Below are 12,691 nucleotides of genomic sequence, written 5' to 3'. Positions count from 1 at the left end.
ATTTCATCACATTCCCAGTGGGTTAGAAGTTTAAATACACTCAATTAGTATTTGGTAGCATTGCCTTTAAATTGTTTAACTTGGGTCAAACGTTTCGGGTAGCCTTCCACAAGCTTCCCACAATAAGTTGGGTGAATTTTGGCCCATTCCTCCTGACAGAGCTGGTGTAACTGAGTCAGGTTTGTAGGCCTCCTTGCTCGCACACGCTTTTTCAGTTCTGCCCACACATTTTCTATAGGATTGAGGTCAATGCTTTGTGATGGCCACTCCAATACCTTGACTTTGTTGTCCTGAAGGCATTTTGCCACAACTTTGGAAGTATGCTTGGAGTCATTGTCCATTTGGAAGACCCATTTGCGACCAAGCTTTAACTTCCTGACTGATGTCTTGAGATGTTGCTTCAATATATCCACATAATTTTTCTTCCTCATGATGCCATCTATTTTGTGAAGTGCACCAGTCCCACCTGCAGCAAAGCACCCCCACAGCATGATGCTGCCACCCCTGTGCTTCACGTTTGGGATGGTGTTCTTCGGCTTGCAAGCAACCCCGTTTTTCCTCCAAACATAACGATGGTCATTATGGCCAAACAGTTCTATTTTTGTTTCATCAGCCCAGAGGACATTTCTCCAAAAAGTACGATCTTTGTCCCCATGTGCTGTTGCAAACCGTAGTCTGGCTTTTATATGGCGGTTTTGGAGCAGTGGCTTCTTGCTTGCTGAGCGGCCTTTCAGGTATGTCGATATAGGACTTGTTTTACTGTGGATATAGATACTTTTGTACCTGTTTCCTCCAGCATCTTCACAAGGTAATTTGCTGTTGTTCTGGGATTGATTTGCACTTTTCGCACCAAAGTACGTTCATCTCTAGGAGACAGAACTCCATCCTGAGCGGTATGACGGCTGCGTGGTACCTTCAGGCATTTGGAAATTGCTCCCAAGGATGAACCAGACTTGTGGAGGTCTACCATTTTTTTTCTGAGGTCTTGGTTGATTTCTTTTGATTTTCCCATGATGTCAAGCAAAGAGGCACTGAGTTTGAAGGTAGGCCTTGAAATACATCCAAAGGTACACCTCCAATTGACTCAAATTATGTCAATTAGCCTATCAGAAGCTTCTAAAGCCATGACATAATTTTCTGGAATTTTCCAAGCTGTTTAAAGGCACAGTCAATTTAGTGTATGTAAACTTCTGACCCACTGGAATTGTGATACAGTGAATTATAAGCGAAATAATCTGTCTGTAAATAATTGTTGGAAAAATTACTTGTGTTATGCACAAAGTAGATGTCCTAACCGACTTGCCAAAACTATAGTTTGTTAACAAGAAATGTGTGGTGTGGTTGAAAAACAAGTTTTAATGACTCCAACCTAAGTCTATGTAAACTTCCGACTTCAACTGTTTTTTGGATTGCGTAAACAACAGTAATTGTTTGATGGCGGGGATGCAGGGCTGTGTTCCAAACAAAACAACTACAAGTGTGCTTGCTCTAGTTCCTCAACAGCACAGCTAGGAGAGCTTTAAAAAAGCACCTTATAGTTGAAGACTCTTCTTTGAGTCATAAAAGTGCATTGAAATTACTTAGGAACTGTGCACACTTTGGAGAGGTGTGTGGCCCCTTGGAGACATTAGTTAGACCTCTCACTCAAACCCTTGGCATTTTTTGTCTTATGTTGCACCTACCCCAAATATACCAAGAATATTCATATCATGTTACTGAATGTATCCAGAGTATTTTCAGATTTCTTTATCAACAAATGCAGTGAAAAGTACAGTAAATGTAAAATGCACATAAAATCAACAGTGTAATGTTTGGATTCAGTCTTATGTCAGGTGAACTGTTGTGTCCTCACCTTTGGTCTAATAATTTTCCCATAATCTCGAAACTGTTCCTTTTCAATTGCTTCCAGGGTTATGCATTTTCAAATTTCTTATGTAAGAACCTATCCATATAGGCCAATTCCCATTAAATTCCAAAGATGAAATGCTTTTACAATTCCAATTAAATTCAAACAGTCCAATTACAATTAAATTCAAATTCCATAGCTTAAATATTGTTTAGTATTCAACATATAATTCTCCACTTCATGAGTGAATTTAATTGCAATTTCAAATGACATTTTAATTGACCCCAATCCTGGTGTGTGTTAGGGTTGGGCGGTATCCAGATTTTCATATCCTCATACTGTCCTTCTCTTACACCAGGATTAACTGTTCTACCGTTGTAGTGCTCAAGGGGGATACCACACCCTCCCCCACCCCCCGCTACAAATATGAACATTATTGAAAAACTTCAAATAAATAGTTGCAACGGTATTGAAAAACCATCCTGTGGTGTCGTAGAAATATTTGACTCAAAAGTAGTCAACTCAAAATATCTCTCAAGAGACTGGAGCTTGTGAATCCAAAAATTAGACTTGTATTATTTGCATAACAAAGCCGAGCTTGCTCCATGGAGCAACTGCTTGCCCTGAACCGGAGCTGTCCTTTTATACAGACACAAATGCATAGTCAACATACATAGTTACTCCTCTCTATGTGAATGAATAACATATTTTCATTATCACATGTTGGCTACTCACAGGGGCTACTTGCGCTTCTCTAAATGGGGCCTCTGTATCTTATTAGTGGCGTGACTCAGAAAATTATGTACATACGTACATTAAAGAACAATCACACTCTGTATTGACTATATTCACTATCCAGACATATATCTGAAGTACAAAGTATCAATCATGTTCATTCTGTTTTACCTTTATCATTTCATAACACATTATAAAACATATCAATTAATACTTAAACATGGTTTAAACATGTCATCCATAACCCATTCTCAACCACATACATTTAAGCATTTATCATTTACCATCCTCCCTGGCCCTTGAGATTATGTGCATGTGGCTATGTGTCAGGTCATAAGCACAAACAAATGATAACACTAGTTCCATTGTTACTCCAATCTCCACACAGCCACCACAAGGAGTTGTATCTCCATCACATGTCATTGACATACCCAGACCAGCTGCAGAGAGTTATGAAAAACACATAAATGTCTCTGCTCTGTATTAACCCTTCAACTGGTTCTCAATCCATAAACATTTTAAGGCATATAGGTGTTTAATTCTACAACATATGTACTTGAAAATCATCTATATATATTCCCCCCTTTGGGACTTTCTAAGTCCCAACCAATAAAACAAAAGTTAACATAAAATAAGTGTAAGCATGGGGAGAACAAGTATTTGATACACTTCCGATTTTGCAGGTTTTCCTACTTACAAAGCATGTAGAGGTCTGTAGTTTTTATCATAGGTACACTTAAACTGTGAGAGACGGAATCTAAAACAAAAATCCAGAAAATCACATTGTATGATTTTTAAGTAATTAATTTGCATTTTATTGCATGACATAAGTATTTGATCACCTACCAACCAGTAAGAATTCCGGCTCTCACAGACCTGTTAGTTTTTCTTTAAGAAGCCCTCCTGTTCTCCACTCATTACCTGTATGAACTGCACCTGTTTGAACTCGTTACCTGTATAAAAGACACCTGTCCACACACTCAATCAAACAGACTCCAACTTCTCCACAATGGCCAAGACTAGAGAGCTGTGTAAGGACATCAGGGATAAAATTGTAGACCTGCACAAGGCTGGGATGGGCTACAGGACAATAGGCAAGCAGCTTGGTGAGAAGGCAACAACTGTTAGCGCAATTATTAGAAAATGGAAGAAGTTCAAGATGATGGTCAATCACCCTCGGTCTGGGGCTCCATGCAAGATCTCACCTCGTGGGGCATCAATGATCATGAGGAAGGTGAGGGATCAGCCCAGAACTACACGGCAGGACCTGGTCAATGACCTGAAGAGAGCTGGGACCACAGTCTCAAAGAAAACCATTAGTAACACACTACGCCGTCATGGATTAAAATCCTGCAGCGCACGCAAGGTCCCCCTGCTCCAGCTAGCGCATGTCCAGGCCCATCTGAAGTTTGCCAATGACCATCTGGATGATCCAGAGGAGGAATGGGAGAAGGTCATGTGATCTGATGAGACAAAAATAGAGCTTTTTGGTCTAAACTCCACTCGCCGTGTTTGGAGGAAGAAGAAGGATGAGTACAACCCCAAGAACACCATCCCAACCGTGAAGCATGGAGGTGGAAACATCATTCTTTGGGGATGCTTTTCTGCAAAGGGGACAGGACGACTGCACCGTATTGAGGGGAGGATGGATGGGGCCATGTATCGCGAGATCTTGGCCAACAACCTCCTTCCCTCAGTAAGAGCATTGAAGATGGGTCGTGTCTGGGTCTTCCAGCATGACAACGACCCGAAACACACAGCCAGGGCAACTAAGGAGTGGCTCCGTAAGAAGCATCTCAAGGTCCTGGAGTGGCCTAGCCAGACTCCAGACCTGAACCCAATAGAAAATCTTTGGAGGGAACTGAAAGTCCGTATTGCCCAGCGACAGCCCCGAAACCTGAAGGATCTGGAGAAGGTCTGTGTGGAGGAGTGGGCCAAAATCCCTGCTGCAGTGTGTGCAAACCTGGTCAAGGAAACGTATGATCTCTGTAATTGCAAACAAAGGTTTCTGTACCAAATATTAAGTTCTGCTTTTCTGATGTATCAAATACTTATGTCATGCAATAAAATGCAAATTAATTACTTAAAAATCATACAATGTGATTTTCTGGATTTTTGTTTTAGATTTGTCAGTAGGAAAACCTGCAAAATCGGCAGTGTATCAAATACTTGTTCTCCCCACTGTACTTATTCTTAGCCTTGCCATCTGTGGTTACATGTTTATAAGAATATATATTCAGACCAATGTATCTTCCTCATTGTCTGACCCATCCTGATGAGGACAAGGAGCCCAGTCAGGTATTGGTTACAAGTCTTGAAGGTTTCCCTCTAAGCTAACCTCCAATTGTTGCTGTTGAGCTTTGTAACCATTGCTCACCTTTTTTGTTTTGTTGTATTTCCAATATACGTGGTAGTATCCTAACACATTAAAAAATATATAAGAATTAAATGCAACTTTGTTTTAACCATAATATCTAGGACATGTTAAGAATAGTGTCAACATCTTTAGCTTACATAACCTTTTTTACCCATATCACAATTATTATAACAATCAAAATAATCAATATCAATATCTAATCCATTAATTGCAATGTCAACATCATTAGTTATTAACATATTAATAACTTATTCAAATCAATCAGTCACCTTATAATTCATAGTCATTATCAGATTAATTACCCAAAACAAATTTAGAATGACAATTCTTAGTTAGTCACCTTGGTTCCATCATTCAAAGTTAAAACTCTCACCTTGGCACATATTGACACTGGCAGAATGTATATTTATATTATCATAATTCTAGCATTAATTTCCTCATAACAATAATTACAACAGATCATTATCTTAATGCATTCCTAGTCTAAATTACTATAAATTTAGCAGTGTATAATACCTCCTTAATCAACATACTACCTTAACTAACACTCCCTTACTCTACCGGCACTCAATCTTCTGGCGTCTTCATTATGTTCTTCAGATAGCTTCATAGTTCATCTTGGATTGCCCATGGCAATGTCCCAATTCCAATGTCACACCTGAGCCGCCCCACCTCCACCATCATTCTGTTTTGTCAATTTGCAAACCAGTATACCCAAACTACGAAGAACGTTGCATTGGCATAGACCTCTCTCTTCCTGCTCACTCCACATGGACTCCTGTCACATTCTTGAGAGAAAAGGCACAAAAGAGAAGGCAATTGATTGCTTTGATTTGATGCTGGATTCAGGTCTCCTGGCAGAGGTGGTGTCGGACAGGAACGTCTTCACCGCCTTTGTTGTTCCTCTTCAGCCGGGTAGAGTTTTATTTATTTATTTATTTTTTGAGGTTCACACTGCTCTGGACCGGATTATTTCTACTATGCATTACAACACCATCTGTAATAACATCTTGAATGTCTGGAATCTCTCGGTGGTCTGGAATCTCTCGGCGGTCTGGAATCTCTCGGTGGTCTGGAAGGTCTTGGAAGTCTCGGTGGTCTCCTAGTCATCAGTTCCCTCACTCTGGTACAATGGTTTAGATGATACCCGATCACGCTCCCCTCTATCCGTACCGCTGTTGGTGTAACCTGGACGATGATGTATGGTCACTTTTAGCTGTTAACCTTCTTCCATCACTAGGGTCTCCGGATCAGCCAGAGTCCCTCTCAATCTATCGACATCGGTCTGCGAAGAGTGTCCTTCTATCAGCCTACCCATAGGGAAGCTCGGATTTACTGCTGCAAAGACACAAGCACAGACACACACAAAAGACAACAATGCTACCCAATGGCTGAGGTTGGATAGTTTATTATAATGCTTAATTCCACCACATGCTCTATGTACTGTCTCCAATCCCCACGTACGTCTACGTGTTTGGGCGTGCAAGTCAACACCTATAATTTTATCCAATGACTTGTAATAAATTACACTCCCATAAAATTCATTATTTTCTAATATATTCACATCAACCAAACCATTCATGTTTCTAATAATTCTTTATTGCCACAAATCAGTTAATCACAATCTAGTCTCAGCGGAACGAACAACAAATTACCCAAATCCTTCCCCTCAGTCATAGAATCCTCCCAGAATCGTATATGCTGGTCACTATTCCCTGATCTTACAAAATTCTATGACAGGCATTGTTGTACGAAACTCCAAGATATCATTTACAAGAAAAGCTTATTATTCCAACGTGTATATATAATGATCATACACACCTCTATATCTCATCATTCAAACTTCAGAGTGCGACTCATTTACACCATTATACCACTCTTATTCCATATTTATATAATGTTGTTCTCAAACGCGCTTAATTACTATTTGTATAACATACAGGAATATTTTATTCTATCAAAGGGCCCAAATTTGGAATTTTTACTGTAGTCAATTTATCATAATACTACATCACCTCTAAAGTTTCCAAATATAATGTCAGAAACATACCCTAAAAGATTGATCAAAATACAATGCATAGACGTCAGATGATCACACCGGTACACGTGACCTGTTCCTCCAACAGGATTTATTCTACCCCTCCTGGTAACGTGAATTTTCTACACTCAGTTGGTCAATGAATATCCACGCACCATTTATTCTTCTCTTTCCTAATGTGAGATTGGGCACGCCCTTTCTCCATCAGACAGAAGCTTCAAACGACCTCAAATATATTTCCTTTCCTTACAGAAAGGCTATTTACTTGCAGGATTTCTTATTATTCTCACTCACACAGATGAGCAGCCACTTGTGCCCAAATGAATCAGACATTTGAATGACTCACAGCCGCCCAAGCAAACCACTCACCCATACGAGATGAGCAGACCTACTCTATTTAACACTTTCTCTATATTTTGAAGCCCTTGTGGCTATTTAACCCGTTCACCTACTCAGGATGACCTAACTTTTTTACCTGATCGACCCTGCCTAACTTTGGCATCACCACAACACAGGATGATGCCCCACCTACCCGAGCAGACCTCTAACAATGAATTCCTCATTAGAGCGGTAACCGTAGGTCCCAAATTTAGCTAGCCACCTGCCCGTTCAGCCCTCTGGAGCGCTAATTTTAGCTCTCCAAAGCGGTATCCACAGGATTTCTATTTATTTAGCCCCCTAGGTGATACACTTCCTCGACACACCTGGACTTCTACTACGCATTCCTAAGCGACCTGTAAATTCTGCCCTATTTTTTTCTGATACACTTCCTCGACACAGAAAAATAAGGTGTATTACACAGGATTTCTGCCTACCTAAGCAGCCTATAAACGATACACTTCCTCGACACGTTTATAGCGGTATTCGCAGGACTTAACATGTTATTGTCTGATCGCTCAACCAGATGGACAACCGCCCGTGCCGAAATGACCCAGACAAAGCGATCAGCAGGATGAATCAAATGAATTGAACAGACGGTTCAGACGAACAACAGAGTGACATCCACATGTATTCTTAAATTCAAAAGCTCCCAGTCTCTAATTTTCTGGTTCTTAAATTTGGAGAGACCTACTTGGTATTTCTGCAGCTGATGCCGTGCCCCGGATCGAACCACACAAACGTTATACTATATAAGTAAGAACTTGGCTTACCTATTAAAAGCGGCCGCGTCCAAGCCGTTTCATAGCTACAGATGTACACCGTCTCTGGCCCCTGTTGTCAACTCCTGGCAAGCTCGCCAAATATGTCGTAGAAATATTTGACTCAAAAGTAGTCAACTCAAAATATCTCTCAAGGGACTGGAGCTTGTGAATAAAAAAATTAAGACTTTTATTATTTGCATAACAAAGCCGAGCTTGCTCCATGGAGCAACTGCTTGCCCTGAACCGGAGCTGTCCTTTTATACAGACACAAATGCATAGTCAACATACATAGTTACTCCTCTCTATGTGAATGAATAACATATTTTCATTATCACATGTTGGCTACTCACAGGGGCTACTTGCGCTTCTCTAAATGGGGCCTCTGTATCTTATTAGTGGCGTGACTCAGAAAATTATGTACATACGTACATTAAAGAACAATCACATTCTGTATTGACTATATTCACTATCCAGACATATATCTGAAGTACAAAGTATCAATCATGTTCATTCTGTTTTACCTTTATCATTTCATAACACATTATAAAACATATCAATTAATACTTAAACATGGTTTAAACATGTCATCCATAACACATTCTCAACCACATGCATTTAAGCATTTATCATTTACCATCCTCCCTGGCCCTTGAGATTATGTGCATGTGGCTATGTGTCAGGTCATAAGCACAAACAAATGATAACACTAGTTCCATTGTTACTCCAATCTCCACACAGCCACCACGAGGAGTTGTATCTCCATCACATGTCATTGACATACCCAGACCAGCTGCAGAGAGTTATGAAAAACACATAAATGTATCTGCTCTGTATTAACCCTTCAACTGGTTCTCAATCCATAAACATTTTAAGGCAAATAGGTGTTTAATTCTACAACATATGTACTTGAAAATCATCTATAGTGGCTATTTCCAAATACCCTGGTATACAGTTTATACGGTATACCGCCCAGGCCTACTGTATTTAACCTGTGTATGTGGATTGTGTGTGTTGTAGGACTGTGCTGACGTGGGGTGGTGGATGGGGGAGATAAGAGGGAGGAAGGGAGTCTTCCCTGATAACTTTGTGAAGCAGTTAATGCCTGATGTAGAGAAAGAGGTAAGACACACAAATAGATTTAGATTTATACTGGTTTTTGTAGTGTTCAAGGAATGACATTCCATGAGAGCAAAATCACTTAGTGTTTCTGTGTGTGTGTTTGCAGAGACCAAAGAAGCCGCCTCCCCCCAGCGCCCCTTCGGCTAAACACACCACAGGTAATCCCACTCTCCTCTCTCCTCTCCTTCCTACTTTTCCTCACCTTACCTCTCCTCTATTTCAATCCTCTATCTCTGCTCTCTCTGCTCTTCTCCTCTCAGCCACTGGTACAGTTTTGTGCGTGACTCAATCCTCTCTCCATCTCCGTCTCTGCTCTTCTCTGTTTTGTGTTAGTGTGTGTAAGGGAGAGAGAGAAACTAGGAGCAATGGTGATAATTAAACAGAGACAGAGAGAGAGAACCAAAGATAGAGAGATCTATAGGGAGGAGTGTCAGTAATGTCACCCTCAGTTGACCCCTGACCCCTGTGTAACATGTAGAGAAAAGGTCAGAGGTCAAGAAGGTACCCCCGGAGCGCCCAGAGCACCTGCCTCACAGACCACCTGACGACAACAAAGGTACTACAGTACTACTGCAAAAAACTACTAACTCTGCCTCACAGATCTGATGACAACAGAGATACTACTACTACTACTACTATATTACTACTACTACTATACTACTACTACCATTACTATACTACACTATTCCACAATCATCTACTATGCCTGCTTTGGCCAGCTGCAGCCTGACTACTACCATAAATGGCCCTACTCAGGCTGCCTGCCTCTCCTCGCCTCTTCAGCTGGCTCACACCGCACCTCTACACTGTGTGTGTGACATCCCCACTTATCCCGTCCATATACGTGTTTGTGTGTGTGTTTACGTGTGTGTGTTTACGTGTGTAGGTGAGGAGGTGAAGGTTGGAGAAATCCCTAAGCCCGCCCTCCCGTCCATCCCTCCAAAGAAGCTCCACCCACCAAATACAAGCTCCTCCCACCTCCCTCCCCGACGCCCAGACAGACCTGAGAAAACTCCTACTGTACCGTCAGTACACACACACACACACACACACAACACACAACACACAACACACACACAACACACATTAAAGTTGTCAATTGGTCTGCCTGTTCAGGTGTGAGAGACCTAAGTCTGAGGGCGGGGCTGTGACTCCAGATCCTGCCTCTGACAGGTCAAAAGATATTGGTGAGTTTGACTGAGAGGACAAGGGGCAGACCTGGGTCAGTTTGACAGTTATGTGACAGGAAACTAGTCCAATCAGAGCAGAGAGTTGGCTGACTCAAGAGACAGAGAGGTTTAAATATGAATGAAGATCATCAGTTCTCTCTCTATCTCTGTCCATATGCGAGGAATTAGCTGCCATAGCCTTCTTATTGATCAGGAAACGGTGTGTTTGTTTGTTTGCCTGGTCTCTGGTAAGATGTTATGTGTTCCTATGGATTAACTTTATAATGTGTGTCTGTGTGTAGATGTGGTTGACTTGGACTCGGTAGTCTTGTCTACAGAGAAACTAAGCCATCCCACCGCAATGCGACCAAGAGTCTTCGACCGCAGACCACGCTCCCAGATCATCAGCACAGTGAGTGTATGCACACACACACACACTTTTTTTCTTTAACATGTCTTGATGACACCTCTCTCTCTCTCTCTCTCTCTCTCTCTCTCTCTCTCTCTCTCTCTCTCTCTCTCTCTCTCTCTCTCTCTCTCTCTCTCTCTCTCTCACACTCTCTCTCTCTCACACTCTCTCACACACTCTCTCTCTCTCTCTCTCTCTCTCTCTCTCAGTCTTCTCTGTCCAGTATTGACCTGGTGGAGGAGAAGACCAGAGGGAAGAACAAGCAGCAGGACTCCTTGTGTCCTAGACCAGTAGATGTGTCTAAGAGGAAAGCACTTCCCACCATCACTGTAAGAATTTGTTGAATTGAAATGTGTTAAATAAAATTTTAGCGGTGAATCAGAGTATATTTTGTGTGTTTGTGTATTCCCAGATAATCAAGTTGGCCAAGCTAACTTTGAAAAAAGAAAAGGGTTTCTGGTTTAAGTAGGTCAGCTGGCTAACTCATGAATCCTGATTTGTGACATACCCCACAGGTACCTGACAGTAAGGGTGTGCTCCCCCCACCGTCGACAGAAAGCCTGGCCCTCCACCCTATAAGCCCCTCCCCTTCATATGCAAACCCCACCTCTTCATTTATAAGCCACTCTCCCGAGTCCAGGCCAACACCCACCTTGGAGGAGCTTAGGGGACAGCTGAAAGAGCTAAGAACCTCTGTAGAACTGCTGAAGAGCCAATACAGGTAGGTGTGTGTGTGTGTGTGTGTGTGTGTGTGTGTGTGTGTGTGTGTGTGTGTGTGTGTGTGTGTGTGTGTGTGTGTGTGTGTGTGTGTGTGTGTGTGTGTGTGTGTGTGAATAGTGTGAGTGACTGGTGTCTCTGTCCCAGGCAGGAGATGAAGCAGTTGTCTAGTGACCTGAACGAGGAGAAGAGTTTCCGCCTGACTCTGCAGGTGAATACACACATACCTAGTGATGCTCGCTGTCTAGTGCTTAACAACATTCATTTACTGCTGCTATATTTTTCATCTTAGCTATACTTTACATTTGGTGTTTGTGTCTTTTTCAGATGGAGGTGGAGAAGATTAAGAAGAGGATATCTAAATGAACTTTCACCCTCCTCAGTGTATACTGATGACATCACCTCACGCTGGAGCCAGTGTGACATCATCCCGGGGCAGGGTTCAGACGAACTAGTTTGTGCCAAAAAACAACAACATCAATGACGGACGATCCCAATCCCTTCTGTCTGTTTGTTTTGAAAAGGCTTGCTTATTTTTTTGCTATCTGATTGGAGTGCTCTGCATCAGGGGCGTAGCCTCACTGGTACTCACCTGTCTGTCACCACGGTACTCAAAACACCTGGAACACCTTCAACTGCTGTTAGTGTGTGTGTGTGTGTGTGAGTGAGTGTGTGTGTGTGTGTCAGCATACAAGGTTTCCATGGCAGCCCCTCACTATGGCCTTCCTTCCTGTTTTAGACTTCTTTCTGATGACAAAAATACAGTTTCTGGACTTCATATCTCCAGGAAAGTGAAATAGACTTTTATATTCCAGTGTTCTAAAGATGAAGATTATGGATGTGTGCCGATTTTAATAAAACAAAACTCAACCAACCTGTTTCTGTCTGTTTCTGTCTGTCACCCTACCCCAAGTAGTGGGAGCCACAGTATCAGTTACTCTGTGTCTCGAAGATCACCTTACCCAACCCAGACATACACACAGGTGTGCATTGTTTGTGTGTGTGTATGTGTGTGTCCAGTGCCACTCTGTTGATTCAGAGTAAACAATGTCATATCCCAGAGCTTGAGTAAATGACATTACTAAGCTGCTCTCAAATGTACTACGTCAGGACATGGAAATCGATTATATCATAGTCCA

General features: G+C 41.8%; 1 protein-coding gene across 3 annotated transcripts in view; it reads left to right on the top strand.

Moving 5' to 3' along the window:
• LOC311101873 (SH3 domain-containing kinase-binding protein 1-like) overlaps nucleotides 1–12,426 on the top strand; it is a 38,074-nt gene extending 25,648 nt beyond the window's left edge. The window contains exons 10-19 of one of the 3 annotated variants that reach the window (XM_084143103.1): nucleotides 9,156–9,257; nucleotides 9,364–9,415; nucleotides 9,736–9,813; nucleotides 10,144–10,282; nucleotides 10,374–10,444; nucleotides 10,729–10,838; nucleotides 11,045–11,164; nucleotides 11,351–11,556; nucleotides 11,700–11,763; nucleotides 11,880–12,426. In XM_084143103.1, coding sequence (XP_083999229.1) covers nucleotides 9,156–9,257; nucleotides 9,364–9,415; nucleotides 9,736–9,813; nucleotides 10,144–10,282; nucleotides 10,374–10,444; nucleotides 10,729–10,838; nucleotides 11,045–11,164; nucleotides 11,351–11,556; nucleotides 11,700–11,763; nucleotides 11,880–11,918 — 981 coding nt within the window. In that variant the 3' untranslated portion in view covers nucleotides 11,919–12,426. The remainder of the gene's footprint in view (nucleotides 1–9,155; nucleotides 9,258–9,363; nucleotides 9,416–9,735; nucleotides 9,814–10,143; nucleotides 10,283–10,373; nucleotides 10,445–10,728; nucleotides 10,839–11,044; nucleotides 11,165–11,350; nucleotides 11,557–11,699; nucleotides 11,764–11,879) is intronic. The other 2 variants (XM_084143104.1, XM_084143105.1) reach the window with 2 other exon arrangements.
• The last annotated feature ends 265 nt before the right edge of the window (nucleotides 12,427–12,691 follow it).

The sequence above is a fragment of the Coregonus lavaretus genome, assembly GCF_964263955.1.
Source record: "Coregonus lavaretus genome assembly, chromosome: 2".
In the NCBI taxonomy this organism is placed as follows: Eukaryota; Metazoa; Chordata; class Actinopteri; order Salmoniformes; family Salmonidae; genus Coregonus; species Coregonus lavaretus.
Note: the sequence above shows the minus strand (reverse complement) of the source record. Positions and strands in the feature narration are given on the sequence as shown.